The sequence below is a fragment of the Grampus griseus genome (genome assembly GCF_964374135.1).
Source record: "Grampus griseus genome assembly, chromosome: 2".
Taxonomy (NCBI): domain Eukaryota; kingdom Metazoa; phylum Chordata; class Mammalia; order Artiodactyla; family Delphinidae; genus Grampus; species Grampus griseus.
The window spans coordinates 32935947-32956156 of NC_139018.1; the positions used below are offsets into that span (position 1 = coordinate 32935947).

The following is a 20210-nucleotide window of genomic DNA, read 5'->3' on the forward strand; positions in this document are numbered from 1 at the left end:
TTTAAAGATTTTAAAAGTTGTGACTCAAATTGGTGTTATGACCCATGGGTGGCTCCTGTGTGAAAAAACGTTGTGTTGGGGTATAATTGGAATGGCTTTTGCTCAAGCCAGCCTCTTGATGATGGCATTCATCAGTCACACTCCTTTCTGACCACTACATTTCTAGCCCTGACCTCTCTTCTGCACTGCAGATTTCCCCACTGAATATCTACCTTTGTTTTCCAAAAGTAATTTAAATCCAGCAGATCTAAAACTAAGATTATTAGTCCTTCTCCCCTGCACAATATTTCCTCTTGTTTCCTGGTTTCCCTTTCTCGGTTATTATCATCATTCAACTAATTATGTAAGTTGTTAGGTTTAACTTTTAAGAAACTGCTGACATTGGAGCATTTTCAGCTTACAAAAATGACAGTTTCATATGGTTCAGTCTAATAGAAATCTCAAAGTCAGCTTCAGACCTGCCTTTCTTTCATTTTCACATCTTGTATGTCACCAACTACACTGTCAGATCTATTTTGGAAGCCTCATATCCATCCTTTAGTTTCTGCTCTCTTGCTATACCAACTGCTCTGATTCAGGTCCTCATCTTTGGCCTGGACTACTGCAGTGTCCTGCTGTGATTTCTGCTACCGGTATCTAACTCTCCTTATTCATTGCTTATACGAGTTTTCTTCAACCATGTGGACCTTTGACCCTACATGTCCATCCACAGGATAAAGCCTCAATCCAGTCTGCCTATCTGGCCTCATCTTCCTCCCCTGCATCTTGTGCTCTAATTCACTAAATCACTTGTCATCTTAAGTGCTCTGTGCCTTTTGCCCATACTGTTCCTCCATAGGCCATGATTAATTGTCCAGACCCCACCAATTCCCGTAAGTCTTCCATCGGTAAGAGTTTTGAGTTATTTGAGTTTCTATTCATGTGTCTCCTTCCCCATAAAAATATTCCCCCTTTGTGCCACGTACTTTCACCCTGCTAATAAAGGACATAATTGCTCCTTTATCTGTGTTCCCATTGTAGAGCATATCGCTACAATAAGATAACCCGTCTTGTCACTATTAGTTGTTTGTGCAGGTGGACTGTGAATTCCTCAATCTTATTCATTCCTCTCGTATCCTCAGCACCTCACTCTGTGCCTGTTACCTAAAAGGCATTAGTATGGGTTTGATTTACTTGGTATGAACCCACCATAGAGTTACAGTGAGGACTTTAAGATGACCTGGCCACGTCTCTACTGCTTATGCTTTTAGCATAGAGTGGGAAATTTTTTTACTGTCTTCATTTTGGGATTTTTATTTTTTGGCTATATAAACCATTTGAAGGCAGGACTACACATATCGTGGATGCAGTATTTTTAGATTCCTTGAGAAATGCAAGAGAAAAAAGTTGTGGATAAAATCTTTCCCATTATTTAGGATCACACTATCATTAGATTTTAATGCTATAAAAGATGATGAGGGTATGAATAGTAGCAAACGTTTGTTAGGGGCTTAGTCCTACTCCAAATGCTTTTATATTCTTGTCTTCACGATAACTCTATGAAGTAGATACAATTGTTATTCCTATTTTGCTGAGACATAGAAAAGTTACAGATATTTTTCCAGGTCTCACAGTTAATGAATGTTTTGTTTAAAAAAAAAAAAGCTAGCTTGGATGAATGGATTGATTTGCCCATGATCATTTATTCTTTTCCTGAATAGCCACAGTTTTTTGTTTTTTTAATCATCCACTGGATAATGCATTTTGGAAACTTATTATGTTATATCTACGTGCTATTATGCTTTTTCAAATTCTCTATAAGAATATCCTATCCTTCTTCACTATTTTTATAAACCTTTTTCTAATTAACACTCCTAATTTGTAAATATTAACATTGACTTTGTTCATTTGTTTTTCCTGAAATCTTTAAAATACTGAATTGTAATATGAACAGGATCACTTTGCAGGAATTACCAAATGTCTGCTTTTTCCCTTGCAGGAAATGATGAGCAAGTTATCCTCCATGATGTTGAAAGGTAAATAGATTGTTGGTATGTGAAGGTAATTAACTCTATCTTTCGTAAGAAGAAAGGCAGGTATCTCTTTAGACCGAAATAGTTCTTGTCTTTTGAAGAAAATAACATGAAACCAACTGTCCTTTGCTGAAAAAGATTTACAAAGTTGATATAAAATTATAGTTTTCAGGTAAAAATTTAAAGGGAGAGGTTGTAAGGGAAGGAAGCATAATATCTAACCCTCAATAATTTTATGAGGCAATACTATTATGATCTCAATTAGGAAACTGAGGCATAGAGATATTAGGTAACTTAAAGTCAAGTGATGTTAGGATCTGAACGTAGGCAGCCTGGCTTTGGAGCCATGCTTTTACTCACCATGCCAGACTGCCAGGAATCCCTCTTCTACCCCTGCTGGCATCAGGGCTGCTTTAAAGCTTTCCCTCGCTTTTTGGAAATCCAGCACCACCCCAAGACTGTACACAAGCAGATGCATTCTGTAGTAAGTGAAAACATAAAACTTATCAGTTGAGTCACTTTTTTGGGGGTGGGGATGTTAGTTCCCCGAACAGGGATTGAACCCGGGCTCCAGCAGTGAAAAGCGCTGAGTCCTAACCACTGGACCTTCAGGGAATTCCCTTGAGTCACCTTTAAATATGCTTATTTAGTGCAAAAAGCAAACTTGTCGTGAAGTCTTATCTCTTTAGTAATACTTTTTTTTTTAACCTGGAAGTCGAATACCTACTTTTTAGTAAATGTAATATCCTTTGGGTTTAGCTAGGTTGACTTTCTCCTGGAAATGAAAGAGAACTCCATTCTAGGAACTAGAGGGCTTTAACTCTGCACTACTTTTGTGTGTATGTGTGTGCCTGTGTGCCTCTCTTTGCTCTCTGTCTCTCAGCAGTGAGACCTTAGATGTGTTTGCTCATGAAGATGCGGTGTATGGCTTGTCAGTGAGCCCAGTGAATGACAACATTTTTGCCAGCTCCTCAGATGATGGTCGGGTTCTCATCTGGGACATCCGGGAATCTCCCCATGGAGGTAGGGTCACTGTGCAAAAGGTGATTGGACTGTGTTGAAGAGTTTGATGTCAGTTTCATAGCAGATCCAGTCTATGACTTGAGTAGCCTGGGTAGAAGTGCTATAAAGGGAGAGGAAACTCAGCGACATAAATGTGTCTCTGGAGGTCCCACCTTACCCCTGAGTACTCAGAAGTGAGGCACCTCTGCCAGTCCTCCTCCAATCACTTGTGAATCTCCACAAACCTTTGCACCTGGAGTAAATACCACAGTATCTTGCTGTGTAGTAGCCCCAAGGAGCAGAACATGTGGTGCCTCATTTGTAGAGAGTAGCCACCAAGGGCCAGCTTTGTGCATGGTGCTGACATGCACATATTCTTGGTTACTTACAGAGAATGGGCGTGTTGTGCACTTTGTTACATCCTAGATCCAGGGTTGTTATTTTGCTGAAAGAACCACAGAACCTCACCTTCACTGTGTGTAGGAACTTAAAATGATAGCAGATACCCTCTGTTTAAGGGGGATTGTCTGGGTGAGTTCCTCTTCCAAATGTGTTCTTTGGGTCTCTGAAATGTAAAATGAAGAATTTGTCTTGTTGAATTTCTCTGAAGTTCTTCAGGAAATGCATCTTTTCAGCTCATTTCCTGCAGAGAGACTTCTGTCGCTCTATCTTCAAAGGCTCTTTCCTCCAGCATACCCTCAGTGCCACCCCCAGCCCCACTCTTGGTGCAGCTTTGTCATGACCATACCTATGCACATAGAGTTACTATCTTGCCTACCTTGTCTGGCAGGCTCTGAGTCTTTTTATTCTTCTGTATTCTGAGCATTTAACATGCTGATCTGTGCTCATTATTGAGGTTCAGGCTATAAGAGAAGTTTGTTCTCAGAGTCAGATAGGTTTGGTAGCCAAAAGCAGCAGCTATGGTTGAATGAAGTGGTTTGCTTGGTACGTGAACTTCTCCTTTGTCTGAACTGCCTCGTGACTGAGATTATTGAGCACTCCCTGTGCCCAGAGGCCTGTGAAGTATCACATGGAAATCATAGACTGAGGAGTGCTTTCTGTCTATTGCTTCTAAACAACTTCCATAGGAGTATGTCCCCCCAGGCAGCAAAGTGATTCCTTCCTCACCTGGAGCCAGCTAGTATATGCAAGAGGCTGCAGGGTTTCAAGGTGAAGTTGATTAGAAACTGGCTGGATGCAAGAGAAGTTCAAGTACTAGATGAAATGAAATCCTAAAATTCTAGACTGAGGCTATTTTCTTTTCAATTTAGGGAGCAATATTACCAGAAGGAAAAACTGCACTATTGTTTTATTTTGTCTTCATTAAATCTTTGTGTAGTTTTAAAACTTTCAATTTCTAAAGCTAGTAAATTTGGATTAAGGTATAATAATCCTACCAGTAATTGATTGTGAATTTTTTTAGCTCATGAGGAATTCAATTTTACTTACTGTAAAACAGCTTAACTTCCCATTTACAGTGACCATTTCTGTTTTGTTACAGGATCTGAATAGGTACTATGTTTATTTATCGGCATTATAGTTTAAAATTTGTGTATATGTGTTTAAGTTGCTGTTTGCAGACTTTCTGGTGCAGAAGGGTGTGTGCCAGGACTTGGGACCTTGTGAACAAGCGTGGCTACTGGAATGATGTCCTACACTGGATTCCAGCCCACTGGGGTGATTGTTAACAGCTGTGCTCCTCTTGCTTTCACATCCTGCTTGTCTGCCTGCCACAGGCCCAGCAGTGCCTGAAGTGGACTGATCAGAATTTCTCTCTTCACAGAGCCCTTCTGCCTGGCCAACTACCCATCAGCCTTTCACAGTGTCATGTTCAACCCTGTGGAGCCCAGGTTATTGGCCACAGCCAATTCAAAGGAAGGAGTGGGACTCTGGGATATTCGAAAACCTCAGAGGTGAGCCCCCTTTATTCAGAAGTTGTTAAAAGTTTCCCCTGACTCAACTCTCAGGTAATGTCATCAGTCAGCAACAGTCTTGAGAACCTGGTTGGCAGTTGATCTCAGCTGGACATCTCCTAACATATCCCAGTGTCTCTGAAGCCAGGGGGACCCTATTTCCAGGGGGCAGGCAGTGTGAGACATCCGCACTCCTTGCTAAGGAGGAATCATAAATTGTAATCTGGACTCTAGACAGGATCAGTTCTAGGCAAACTTTGCAATGGCAGAGCTCTCTTCAGCACTACCTTCTATCTTTAGGTCCAGGGTTCCCCAAATGCATGGGAGGTCTTCTGGAGGCGTGATGGTGATTTGTTAAATGCATTGCCCCTGAACTGGGGATTCTTAACCCCGGGCTGAAGGGAATATGAGCTTCAGGAAGACTGTGAACCCCCAAACTGCATGGAAATTATATTGTGTATTCATCTAAGTATGTTTTTCTGAGAAGGGAGTTTAGTTTTTTTCAGTTTCACGAAAGGACCAGTGACTGCAACAGTAAAGGTTAAGAGCCATTGCACTACAGTGTTAGGGACCTAATGTGTTCCCCTTCTGTTTGCATTATTAAAGAGCACACTTAGGACAATTCTGAGCTGATGATCCGAATCACTAATGGGGGAATTTCAGACATCATTAAGAGAAATATGTGGATGGGGCAAGTAGGAGCCTCTTTCATGTTCCTTAAATCCCATGGGGGAGAGATGACCTTTTATGGCATCTGTGCATGAAGCCAAACCTTGCTTTATGAAAGATTTGCATGCATTGCTAGCTCCTCTGAAAATTCTACATGGAGTTAACTTCCCACTTTAAGGTACTATTGCAGAAGAGTATCATGGAAAGTAAGTGAGGTTATGACTTATTTCATGGGCCTCGGATGAAAGGGGCAATTGAGTACAGAGGATTACCTTCCTTGGTGATTTTTAATTCTAGCTAATTCTCTCCATGGGGCAGTCTGGTGAGGTTGGATCTATGGCAGATCTGTGTAGCCCAGAAGGGGATCCCTGGTGTTGAGCAGGGCTCCCTGAGGCTCCATAGGGCAGCAGAGATTTCTCCTGCTCTCTGTTGCCTATGCACCTGGCTCTTTCTTTTCCACGTGGCTGAAATGCGTGTAGTAGCAGGACCCCTATTGTGCATTTACGCTGTGTGCTGAGGGAAGCTTGTTCTCTGCCAGGAAGACAGTCTCCTGTGTTCGGCCCAAGCCTCCTCTGCCACTTTGGGCTCTTCAGGAACAACTGTTCTGCCTTGTCCTTATCACAAAAGGCAGAATTTGGACTAAAGATGCCAGCTTTCTCCCAACCTGCTATCTCCCATACTGAGAATGAATAGCTGGCAACTGGAGTGAGCCCTGAGCTATTCATCCCCAGTGGAAAGCTTGAGCAGTTCATGATGTTAGCAGTGTCTTGAGAGAAGAGGGGGGTTGAACGTTAATGCTTCTTCTGATTTTCCCCTACCAGCTTCTTACTGTGCATTATATTGAGGCCCTCCTCCCATTTTTACTTGTCTCCTCACTAAACATGGCTTCTTTCTTTTTAAAAAAATTCTGAGATTTCTGCTTTACTTTTATTGTAACATTTATTAGATTTAAGGTCTATATCCAGAAAAGTATAATGAATAGAAAAAAAAGATAGAAAAAGAAAATCCCATCTCAAGATTATCTCTGTTGCTTGTATGTTTTTTAAATGTTTTACATCAATACAGTACTTCTCTTTCCTGGTCTCTAGTCACTATCTCCAAAGGTAACTACAGTGAACAGTTTCTTATGTATCTGTCCAGAACATAACTTAATGTGTGTAACTCACATAAGGAATATATATCCTTAAAAGAATTTAGACTAAAGGAACCACATAATAATACCACTGTGCTCAGCTTCTTTTTCCAATTAATAATATGTCTTGGAGCTTTTTTCATGTAAGCACTTGCAAATCTAGCACATTCTGTTAATGGCTACGTGGTATTCCATTCATATGATGTACCCAGCAACCAGACTTCTTGTTTCCTGTTTGGGCCATTATAAACTATGCTTCACTGACCCTGATCACACGTCTATCTTGGCCTACCTTTGCAAAAATATCTAGGTAATTGCTGCATCAAACAAAGAGTGTACGTTTTTACATTTTTTATAAAAATTGTCAAATTCTCCCACGACCACAAAAGGCTGCACTGATTTACAAACCTACCAACTGTGCATGAGACTACATGCATCTCCAGACTGTCATGAACACTTAAACTGTTGCAGGTCTTATGGGGGAAAAATATCTTCTTGTTTTGATTACTTCTTCATTTATGGGTGAGGTTATGTGGTTTCTTTGGTAACCTATAGTTTTCAAAGCGCATGTGGGAGAAAAGTCATCTAGTAAAGCTAGTTGGCAATCTTGACTGATTCCTTTTTTAGAATAAAAGGAGGGGCACAGTGCTGTGGAGACTAGGATGTTTTTACCTGTTTCTTTCAACTTTTCTAAGGTTTTTTGGATATGAGGCAGAAAAAGGGTGTGAAATATTCTTGAGGTCCTGTTCTTCACATCCACTAGTGTTTGGGGATTAAACTGCAGATCTTTTCTGTTTGAATTTTCTCAGTGCAAGTTGGTATCGGGAGAAAGAGACGGCCCTTTGTCTTTTCCATGCAGGATTAATTATGCCGAGTTGCAATGGATGATTTGTCTCCTAAACACAGCTGCCTGGAAACCCCAACCCAGATCTTGGGACAATTCTGAATTGCCTGGGAGGACAAGCCTGGAACAGGAGAGATGATCTATTTCAGGGATACTTAAAGTCTAGGGAAAGATTTTAGGGAATTTGTGAACCCCTTGTAATTGCAGGTAAAATCATGTGTGCTTGTGTATCTGAGTGAGCACACGTGGCATTTTTTCTAGGGACAAGGAGAGCTTTTACCAGGTTCTCATAGAGACCTTTGAACCCCAAGAGGATGAGTCACTCAGTGTTCTAAAGATTCTTGATTTAGAGCCTGTTGTGGTTCCTTAGCAGGCTTCTAAGTAACTTCCAGCTTGTAGTAGCTTGGGCACATGTGTGAATTCTGGGCCTTTTCAAGTGGCCCACTGGCTCCCTAGAAACAAATATATCTCTGTGGAACAATAAGGGGGGCTCACATTGAATATCTTTCCCTTCCTACCTTACCTTATGGGTGGTTCCATGCTGGAACGGTTTCCCTGCCCTACCCCAAGCCTAAGCTGTGTCTCTCCACTTTAGCAGGTAGCCCATAGGAGTGTGAACAGGTTCATGTTTGTCCTACTACTGCCCTGAAATAAGCTGACTAGAGGGCTGGCTGGTAGAATAAAGTGTCAGCTCTAGAAGGGACTTCAGTTATCATCTGATCTGACTTCCTATTGTACGGATTGTAAAGGGAGGCAGAAGAGCTTGATGGTTTAGAGTGTAGGATCTGAAGTACATCCTGGGTACAGAGCCAGGTAGTATACCTTGATAGCCATGTGATCTTGAGCATGTTACTTCACCTCTCAGTGCCTCATAATAATAAATAATAGCTAACATTTATTAAGCATTACATGCTGGGGATAATGACAGTTACATGAATAATTCCTTATTTAATCCTATGACACCCTTATGAAATAGATTCTATTATTCCTATTTTAATGATAAGGAAGTCAAGGTACAGAGAGGTGCATCCTCCCCTGTATGTTCTAGTTTTCTTTCATCTATGCCTCCTTGAAATAAAGCTTTGTCAGAATTCCTCTCAAATTTTTTTAATACAGGCCTATCCAACTCTAGAGTCTGAGGCCTTTAGACTTTCTGCCTCCCTTTTCACTGTCTTCTGGCCCAGCCCCAGTCTTCATGCTGACTTCCCATGTTTCTCGCTCTCCTAACCCTGGAAACCCGCACATGCTCTTAATTTTTCTTTTGTAAAGCTTTAGAACAGAGGTTGTAAACTAGTTGCCCATAGGTCATATTCAACCCACGGAGATATTTTGCTTGGCCTACATGATGTAATAGTGTTTAGAAAATTACACAGAAAAAATCACAGTTTCTAACATCTCTTGAAAAATTCAAAAGATCTGATATCATTGGACCTTTATTCTCACATGGCAACAGTCAGCCGAAGTTGAATCATGGGTTCCTCTTTAAACCTTTGGGATGTGTTACAGGTTCCACCACTCCTTGATGTCTTAATCCGGGTGTGCTTCTCTCATTTATGTTACTTCCCTGGTCATGTAGTCATTGGAGCTTGAGGGTCTGCTTTGGGGATTTTAGTGGAAATGAAGGGGGCATAGCTGGGGAACTTGAGTATAAGTAACTGGATAAGAGAAAACTTCACATATACAAGTATGCATTGCAAGTTTGGGCGAGGTTTGGTTTATTTCATTTAGATTATTTCTGCTGATGTCTTTTCACAACCATCCTCTCCTTTATCACTGCCAACATCCCAGTTATGATGTCTTGCTTGGACTATTGCAGTGGCCTCTGAACAGTTTTCAAAACTGAACTCCTTGAACACCCAAAGCGTTCAGGAAGAGTGAAGTTTTCCCTGCTGTTACTCTCCTTGTCTCACCGTTTTCATTGCCTGTTTTAGCTGTCTGTTCACTCACCACCTCTCTCCCTTCTCGTATCTTTAGTTTGTCAGTTTTTGTCAGGATCCGTTAGTTCTGTGACAGGTAACAATGTCTTGCTTTGACAAGGATAATAAAGAGAGTGGTTCTTTCCCACTCAATAATAAAACTAGGGCAAGCCAGGAATTCCTGTAAAGACTTAACCTTATAAGCTGGTGCTTTTACGTGTTGTGTAAATTACACACTTGATAATGGGTAGTGAGTGCAAATTCCTGCTCTCAGAAAGGAGTTGCTCTTAGTAACTCACCTGGCTTTGGGGCCTAAATGTTCTCTCGGCCTGTACCAATCCTACTTCTGTAGAGACCAAGTTAAGTGTAACTCCTTGCCTTCTGAACACCTAGGCAATCTCTGCCACATTGCATTTGAGGGCTACTCATACTATTATGGGAAAATAGAGCCCAAGTGTTCAACTTCAAAGGCCCGAAAAGGCATTTATACTCTGCTTTCTCTCTCTCCTCTCCCACTCACCCATCTTTAGTGTTTATATGTATATATCCAATACTCAGGCAAATGTCCCATCTATTGAAGCCTGTAATAAAAGCTTGTTTTTTTCCCCTAAAACTGTATATCTTTAAGTTCTTTATTTTTATTAATGTCGCCATCACTCTTGTACTCATCCTGGCTAAAATCCTAGAGTCCCATTTGACTCTTCTGTTTCTCCCTCCCTCTGCCATGACCAGCCTTGCTCTGTGTTAGTGCCTGGCCACTATTTTCAGTTCTTAAAGCCCCTGCCCTATTTCAGGTCCATATCACTGTTTCCATAAGGTGTTGACTACACTGGCTTCTTAACCTGCCTCTTGCTTCTGGCACATAGCACATGTCCTTAAACATCACTTCTGCCATTCCCCTACCCAGGAGCTGTAGTGGCTGCCTTTTATCTTTCTTCATGGCCATATCCCCTGAACCAATTATGCAGGATGCTCCAAGAAAATGTTTTTTTGGGAATGAATGTATGACCTAGTTTACTGGATGAAATAAAAACTCGTTACGCAAGCAGTCAACCCCTTCGCTGGTACCAGTGCCCCTTCTCCCCTTGTAACTCCTCCTCTGCATACAAACACACGTAGAGGAGAATTTCTCCTTTTTTCTTGATTTTTCTTTTCCTATTCAAATCCTAGTTACCCCTCAAGGTCCAAGATCAAATGGAAGCCCATCAGTGCAGACGTCCTTGCTGTGTCTCCCTGTTACATACTCTTAAAGCTTACTTTACTCGCTGTGTCCCCAGCATCTAGCCCAGTTTTGGCACAGAGTACATGCTGAATGAATGAAGCTTGCCCTCACTTCTAGCAGAAGGGATCGCTCTATCTAGAACCTCTGTAAAGTATAATGCTTACGGCCTGTGGCATTCATGTTGCATGTCTCAGTCACCGCTTTTGCCATCATTGATTATCTTTCCTGTGACTGTGTTTTATCTCCAGACAGACCAGTATTATGTCTGTTATTTCCTTCCAGTGCTCAGGAATTACTTCTCAGGAAGGAAGCACTTGTCCTAATCTGTACTATTAATTCTCATGTTTTTCTGTGGATTTTTAAGGACAGAGCCATGTTTTATTTATTTTTAATCTCTATCGCCTAGCACAGTGCTTAGAATGTTATGGACCCTTAGTAAATATTGAATGAGTACAGTGTTACACTCATCCCAAAATAGTATGTATTCTCAAAGCTAGCTTTCTGTAATGTTTTCATTAACTCCCTGAGTGTAATGGCATGGATCAAAATGTCATCTGTAGGGAATAAATCCTTAGAGGAGGTTGTAAGGGTTCTTCTGGGGCTTTGGACACCTGTCAACTAGTGATGTATGGAAGTCAAGGATTCTGGCAAAATTGCTTTCTGGCTTTTGGGCCACAAGGTGGAGCTCTAGAATCAGCTTTGGCCACTAGAAGATACCAGGGCCCCAGTATCCTAACCCAGTGATTCTCAAACTTTAGAGGGCATCAGAATCACCTGGGGAGGTTGTTAACGTGCTGCTTCCTAAAGCACAGACCCAAAGATTGAACTGTTGATCTGGGACAGAACCTGTGAATCTGCCATTTTTTAATACATACCCCAGGTGATCTGACAACTTTGCTTATCCTTCAAGGTGGAAGCTGTGATTATTCAGAGGTCTGTTGAATTTGCTGCTGTGTTCATTTGGACCCAGGGTCTTTGGGCTTTAGGCCAGAGCTTCCCTGTGTCCATTCATTCTCACCAGTGTGCCTTTTTATAGAAAGAGACTTAGCTTCAGACCAGAGTATCTGGGGAATGCCTGGTGAACGGATGGGAGTTGTGGAAGCATGTTCCAGTTCATATCCTCCCTTTAATTCTCCCCAACTCTTGTTATTCAGGAGGAGGTGATATCAAATTCCTAAATCAAGTACACTTTATTTTAAAATCAAATCTTGACTTTTTCTTCTTTTTAAAAAGCTTTTTATATTAAAAAATTCACATACACATATATATATGTAGAATTGTAAAATAAACTCCATTATACCTAGCACCCAGCTTAAATTAACCCATTGACAATCTTATTTCATTTATTCTTCCTCTGTGACCTCCCTTCCCAATTATTTTGGATCCATTTCCATGTAGCATTATATCATTTCCTCTGTAAATACTTCAGTATGTATCTCTGAAAGGTATTCTTTTTTAAAAATTGAGATAAAATTTACATAACATAAAATTAACTATTTTAAAGTGAAAACTTGGGCTTCCCTGGTGGTGCAGTGGTTGAGAGTCCACCTGCCGATGCAGGGGACATGGGTTCGTGCCCTGGTCTGGGAGGATCCCACATGCCGCAGAGCGGCTGGGCCCGTGAGCCGTGGCCGCTGAGCCTGCGCATCCGGGCATTTATCCAAGAGAGAGGAAAACTTACTTTCATACAGAAACTTGAACATGAACGTTCATAGCTGCTTTATTCATAATAGCCAAAAGCTGGAAACTACCCATATGTTTTTCAATGGGAGAATAGTTTAAAAACAAAAAAAACTGTAGTACATTTATACCATAGAATACTACTCAGCAATAAAAAACAGTGAACTATTGATACATGCAACGATTTGGATAAACCTTAAGTGAATTATGCTACATGAAAAAGCCAATCTCAAAAGGATACATACTGCATGATTCCATTTATATAACATTCATGGGAGAATATAATTATAGAGATGGAGAACAAATTAGTCATTGCCAGGTGTTAGGGTTAGAGGTAGAGGGGGTGGATGTGACTATAAAAGGGTGGCACAAGGAAGTCTTGTGGTGATGGTACAGATAAGTATTGTGGTTACATGAAGTTATACAAGTGATAGAATTGCACAGAGCTACACACACACACACACACACACACACACACACACACACACACGAGTGCATGTATAACTGACAAAATCTGAGTAAGCTCTATAGATTGTACCAATGTAAATTTCCTTGTTTTGACATCATACTGTAGTTATGCAAGGTGGTAACACTGGGAGAGTCTGGGTAAAGGGTTCAAAGAACCTTGTTGATTTTCTATGTATAGTATCACGTCATCAGCAAACAGTGACTGTTTTACTTTTTCCTTTCCAATTTGGGTTCCTTTTATTTCTTTTTCTTCTCTGATTGCTGTGGCTAGGACTTCAAAACTATGTTGAATAAAATGGCAAGAGTGGGCATCCTTGTCTTGTCCCTGATCTTAGAGGAAACACTTTCAGCTTTTCACTGTTGAGTATGATGTTAGCTGGGGCTTTATCGTATTTTTGTGTTGAGATATGTTCCCTCTTTGCCCACTTTCTGGAGAGTTTTTATCATAAATGGATGTTGAATTTTGTCAAAAGCTTTTTCTGCATCTCTGTTGAGATGATCATATGATTTTTATTCTTTGCAAATTCTTTTTACAAGGAAATTTATTTGCAAATTCCTCTGAATCTATAATTATTTCAAAATAAAAAGTTAAATGCAAGTAACACATAATAACATTCTCCTTTTAAAACTGTCAGTAAGGCTAAAGTTCCTTCTGACTACCTCTTCCAGTCCTGGTCCCCTGCCCCCTCCTCTGGGGGTAATGAGTGTTAGGAGTTTGTAGTATATGCTTCCAGAACTTTTTCTTTGCTTTTATATGCTTATACATGTACCCATAGAAAATATATGATTTTTGTTTCTATATGCATGTATGCTTTTCACACAAATGATGTACCACTCTGCAGTTATTCTACAACTTGACTATTTCACCCATCAGTGTATGTTGGGGATTTATCTATATTAACATATCCAGATTTATCTCGTTTCTTTTGCCAGTTAAGAACTTGAGTCAACTCTCTGACTCTCTCTGTTAAGAGTCAGCTTAGGTTTTTCTTCTAGGAAGTCTTTTGTGACTGCTCCCCCTCCTGTGTACCCAGTGGAGGGTAGATATTCTTCCTGTGTCTCTCACAGCACATATTCCCCTTATTAGAACACTATTCATGTTATAGAAGGAAACTGTTGGTTTTCTTGTCCCTGATTAGTTCTTGAAAGTGTCCTTTCATCTTATTTCATCTTTAAATTCATGTGCCTAGCATATTGTCTAGAATAGTTAGCAGGTATTCAATAAATGTTTATTCAGTAAAGGCATGCCTGAATATATGAGTTACTGAACTACAGGGAAGGGTATGAAGTGAATTACTTAGATGAATCCTTCTGGCCCTGATGCATTGTTATATGATGCTATTTTTTTTTGCTGGGTGGAATAATCCATCTCCAGAGCGTATTCTGTGAAATCTTGTTGAACCAAGAAGCAGAAAACAACTTGTTGGCCCTATTTCTGCTGCTTATTTGTTGTATGGTTAAAGCCAAGTCACATAAGCATTCAGGACCTAGGTCTCCTCCAATTTGAGATGAGAATAATGTTACCTTCACTGTCCACCTTACAGGATTAATGCAAGGATTAGATGATACAATTTACAAACATCTTGGAAATTAATTTTTTATGCATCTTTATTTTTAAAATTTTATTTATTTATTTTTGGCTGCATTGGGTCTTCGTTGCTGCGCACGGGCTTTCTCTAGTTGCGGCGAGCATGGGCTACTCTTCGTTTTGGTGTGCGGGCTTCTCATTGCGGTGACTTCTCTTGTTGTGGAGCACAGGCTGCAGGCATGGGGGCTTCAGTACTTGTGGCTTGTGGGCTCTAGAGTGCAGGCTCAATAGTTGTGGCACACAGGCTTAGTTGCTCTGTGGCATGTGGGATCTTTCCCGGACCAGGGCTCGAACCCGTGTCCCCTGCATTGGCAGGCAGATTCTTATCCACTGTGCCACCAGGGAAGTCCCTATACATCTTTATTAAGGTATAATTGCTTTACAATGTTGTGTTCGTTCCTGCTGTATAACAAAGTGAATCAGCTAAATGTATACATATATCCCCATATCCCCTCCCTCTTGCGTCTCCCTCCCACCCTCCCTATCTCACCCCTCTAGGTGGTCACAAAGCACTGGGCTGATCTCCCTGTGCTATGCAGCAGCTTCCCGCTAGCTATCTGTTTTACATTTGATAGTGTATATATGTCCATGCTACTTTCTCACTACGTCCAAGCCTCCCCATCCCCCTCAAGTCTATTCTCAACGTCTGCATCTTTATTCCTGCCCTACCACTAGGTTCATCAGTACCGTTTTTCTAGATTCCGTATATATGCATTTAGCATACGGTATTTGTTTTTCCGTTTCTGACTTCACTCTGTATGACAGACTCTAGGTCCATCCACCTCACTGCAAGTAACTCAATTTCGTTCCATTTTATGGCTGAGTAATATTTGGAAATTAAATTTAATGAAGCACTTGTGGCTTCTTCAAGGGTATCTATCGTGATTTGATTCCTTCAGTGAATTCTTCATAGTTTGAACTTTTTATTTTGTGACCTTAGGTTTGACCCCTTGTATTTTATCTGGTGTGAGTCACGTGTTTTAGATGGGGATGTCTTCATACACTCTTTAATAATCTTGGCTTCATTTATCCATGAATTTGCCCACGTATAGAAGACTTTCCAAGAACATTGCTAATGTTTCTGAATTCTACATTAAAAACTTTGTGTTTTGAATCAGTTTTTTATTCCAGTAATACAACTTTGCCATTTATTTATGGGTGCTTGGGAAGTGGAATGGTGGATCTGCAGAATGAAATCAAACTAGGTGTAGTTTCAGATCTAACCTGGTACTATGTCCAGTGCTAACCAAGGGAGGCCTGTTTAGTACTTAAAAACCTTTCAAAGGAGGGATATTATTTGCCTTCATTGAGAAGGATGGTGAGGGACACTGAAATTTTCAGAGTCCTTTGAAAATTTTTGTTTAACTATCATTATATGAATTTAAAACAATGATTTAATTTCAGATTTGCATCTACACCAGAATCCTGTGGGGCAGCATATTATTTGAAGTTTCAATTAAGAAGCTCTTTAAATTCCCCACTGTCATACTCTTCTCAAAGCTATCTTCTGTGGTCCCTTAATTAAAGAGGGAGTATGTTTGAGATGACATTTTAGAATGATGTATTTTCTTCTGATTACAGAAGTTCATGTTCATTGTAGGAAAACTTGGAAAATAAAATGAAAGGTATAAAAAAAATTACCTAAATGCTATAGTCTAATTAACATATCTTCTTGTTGGTCTCAGTACATCCATCAGTCCAAATGTTTATCACTATCTATCCTTAGACATAATTGGATAAGGCATGTATTCAAATCCTATAGAGTTCACTGTCTACCTTCTGAAACCTGATACATAAATTTTCTTTTTTTAGCTTGTAATTGACTTCCTAAAGTTTATTAATTTTCCTTTTGAACTTTCATTTTACAAATATCAGAAACTTGCTTTAAAATACAAGATAAAATTATGATACCTGTTTACCTGTTAAAGTCTTCCTTCTTGCTGGCTGCTTATTAGCAGGTAGATAAATTTAACTCATTTGAAGGACGTGTGGTGGTGTCAGTGAGGAGGAAAAGACCTAAGTGGTCATTGGCAAATCATTTTACTTTCTAGGCCACAGTCCTTTGCCTGTGAAAGAAAACTTTGACTCCGATGATCTTCAAGCCTCCTGCTATTTCTCTGATTGTTATGTTGCTCTTCTGCTTGCCTCTCAAGATTAGACTTTGTGGGCAGACAAATGTCAGGAGCCAGGTGAACCTTTGTGGAGCCTGTTTTGTTTAATGTTCTAAGTCAGGTTTTTCAGACTGCTACTCATGATCCATTAGATCATGCAGCATCTACTTATTGAATGCCTATTATGTGTCTGGCACTGTGTAAGCACTTGGGATGCACAGGAAAAGATATAAAAGTTAATAGTCTAGTGGAAAAGGACAAATAAGAAACAAAAATAAGTACGTAAAAATATATGGTATGTAAGATGGTGATTCATGTAGTAGAGAAAACTAAGCAGGCAAGGGAGAGAGCGAGCATTGGGGAAGTTGCATTTTTGCATAGGGTGTATCAGGAAAGCCTAATTGAGAAGGATATTTGAATAAAGAGTTAAGTGAACGAACCATGCTTATATCTGGGGAGGAACGTTCCCTCAGGATTTGCAAGTGCAAAAGCCCTAACGCAGAAACATGTCTGACGTATTCTAGGAGCAGGAAGGAGGCATCGTGTGGTTGAAGCAGAGTAAGGTAAGATGAGTGCTAGGGGGCAGAGCCAGAGACATAGGGATTGAGGGGCTGTCTAGGGCATTGTTGGCATTATAAAGAATTTGGGTTTGGGGGACTTCCTGGTGGTCAGTGGTTAAGACTCTGTGCTTCCAATGCAGGGGGCGTGGGTTCCATCCCTGGTCAGGGAACTAAGATGCCACATGCCATGTGGCGCGGCCAGAAAGTTAAATGAGTAAGTAAGTAAATAAATAAAATTTAAAACCTTAAAAAGAAAAAAAAGAATTTGGGTTTTAATCTGGTTGAACTGTGAAGCCACTGGCAGATTTTCAGCAAAGGAATGATGTGATCTTGACTCATGGATCAGCATGCCTCTGGCTGTCTTGTTCAGGATGAAATGAAGCATGGGCCAAGAGTGGAAGCAAGGAGATAAGATAGGAAGCTCTTTCAGTAATCCATTGGGCCATGAAATTAATTTAGATGGTCACAAGTATTTATTAGATAGAAAATGGAAAATAGAAAATCAGTGCATTGCACACAGCAGACAGTAAGTTGTTTAATGAATTTATGCTAAATAAATGTGAGTGTACTGGAATGCAGTATAAGATGTACTTACTACAAAGGTTTACTATAAACAAGTTTGAAAGCCGTTATCCTAAGACATTTATATTATTGCCAACTAGAGGTGACTTTGGTTTTTGGACACATTCTCAGTAAGTGGCTCCTGTATGAAATAAGCCATCTTCCTATAATCGTGTCTCATCGGTCAGCACTTTGGCCTTCTCTCCCCTTTCCTTTGCATTCCTCTCTTCTCTTGTTTTCAACTGTTTGCATAAGTGTTCTTGTAGAAGATACCAAATTGTAATTTTTGTTTTCAGACCCTCTTCTGCTTAGGATTTTTTCTAGACTTTGCCTGTTTCCCCTTTAACATTCCTCTAGCTTTGTGGCCTTGTATCCTGACAGTCAGCACACACACCCAGTTTCTCCTCCTGCCATCAGGGTCTGCCTGTTTATCTGCCTGTATTCCCACCCACTCCTTCTGCACTGTTACTGTTGCTGTAGCAACTGCCATCTCAGTTTCCCCCTTCCCCTGGCTTTTTTCTTCCTCCTGCCAACCACTATTCATTAAACTCTTCCTCTCCAGTTTTCTACACTGTGAGGTCAGGGCTGATGCTATGTAACATCTGTCAGACGGTAGGGCCAAGAATAGCTTAAGATAAAGGTTAAATGGCTGCTTACAAAACCCCTCTCTGTTTTTCCACAGCTCAGAGTAAAGGGGGGTTTTGAATAAGCAGGTCATCTGATGAACTGAGATGACTAAATGCTGAGTCCCTAATTCCGTAGAAATGTCATGAGTGTCCAAGAACAAAACTGTTATGGCACTGCTTCTTAATTCATTTTGAGATCTTGCATGAGGTTGAGATCTTGGTTGGTTTTATGTGGCTTTTGGGATCCTCTGAGCCAAAGGCAAAAACGTGGACTGTATGTCACTTCAACTCTGGGTATGTCCCTGTTCTGGAAGGTGATGATTAGAGGCACTGCAATACCTACCATCCATGTTTGCTTCATGGAGGGACTAGATATGCCATTTGATTACCTGAAGATCTTTTTATCAGAAATTTAGTCTAGCACTTCTGCTGACCTCATTCAGACTTAAATTTCTGGATGTTCAAAAAGGGAAGGAAATTTTACCGTGGACACTGAACCTGTATCTATATTTCAACCCAGAGAGGCTTGGCAGTGGATCATGTTCTGAAGAAAATAAGTTTGTTTAGTCGCAGATGACAGTGTGTCTTTCTCGGGCTTATTGTCCAATAGTTCTGGTTTCCTCTAGAGAAGTCTCAATCTTGGAACTGAGGACTGTATTAGAAAAAACAAAAGAGAAAGCCCAGGTTCTTCTCCTTCCAACTCACATAAAAGAAATGGTTAAGGAAAATGTGGTAGGGACTTACCCGGTGGTCCCACGGTTAGGACTCGACGCTTTGACTAACGTGGCCACGGGTTCAATCCCTGGTCGGGGAAATAAAATCCCACGAGTGCACGCACAGCACAACCATTTGAAAACAAAGGAAGATGTGGTATATATATGCAATGAAATACTACATAGCCATAAGAAAGAATGAAATAATGCCATTTGCAGCAACATGGATGGACCTAGAGATTGTCATACCAAGCAAAGTAAGTCAGAAAGAGAAAAACATAACCATATGATATCACTTATATGTGGAATCTAAAATATGATACAAATGAACTTATTTACAAAACAGAAACACACTCACAGACATGGAAAACAAACTTACGGTTACCAAAGGAGAAAGGGGGTGGAGGAGGGATAAATTAGGAGTTTGGGATTAGCAGATACAAACTACTATGTATAAAATAGATAAACAACAAGGTCCTACTGTATAGCACAGGGGACTATATTCAATATCCTGTCATAAACCATAATGGAAAAGAATATGAAAAATATATATATATATAAAAAACAGAATCACTTTGCTGTACACTAGAAACTTACACAATGTTGTAAATCAACTATATTTCAATTAAAAAGAAAAGGAAAGAAAAAGGTTAAGTGATCACCAAGATCTTGAACACACTTGAACGGAACTGATGTGGGCTGTGACTTTTTGAACTTTTTCACTTTTTACTTAATTCTAGTATCTTCTAGGGTTTGTCATGTTCTCTGGGTTGTGTTATAGGAAGTACAAAATGCTCCTGTATTCCTTATAGGTCATCCTGTCCTAAAGCAGAAACTGGAGGGGAGAGATTTTCCCCTACCCGTGGGACATTGAATTTGCCTCTCTGGTTGTCTGATACCAGCTCTGATGCCTGTGATTTGGAGTAGCAGTGCCTTGACTCCAAGTGTTTCACAGGTGTTAGGAAACTTTCACATAGAAACTCTGAAGAAATTCATGCCAGTGGGCTTTGGAAAATCTTGTTGGCACTGTCGACGAATTACTTAATCATGGATTTATGGAAATCTAGGTTCAGGAAGCCAGATCTTGGAACGCTTACCAGTGCTCTATCTTGTGCAGGACTTGATACTCCTAGTCACTTTTTCTGGAAACAGCCTTGGCTTGTTCCTCTTCTGTTCCAAGACTTTAGCCTTGG

At 40.4% G+C, this 20210-nt stretch overlaps 1 protein-coding gene across 2 annotated transcripts in view; it reads left to right on the forward strand.

The window, feature by feature from the left end:
* DCAF5 (DDB1 and CUL4 associated factor 5) overlaps positions 1-20210 on the forward strand; it is a 98089-nt gene that overhangs the window by 28269 nt on the left and 49610 nt on the right. For both annotated transcript variants that reach the window (XM_082647934.1, XM_082647935.1), the window contains exons 3-5: positions 1979-2015; positions 2896-3035; positions 4798-4927. In XM_082647934.1, coding sequence (XP_082504060.1) covers positions 1979-2015; positions 2896-3035; positions 4798-4927 — 307 coding nt within the window. The remainder of the gene's footprint in view (positions 1-1978; positions 2016-2895; positions 3036-4797; positions 4928-20210) is intronic.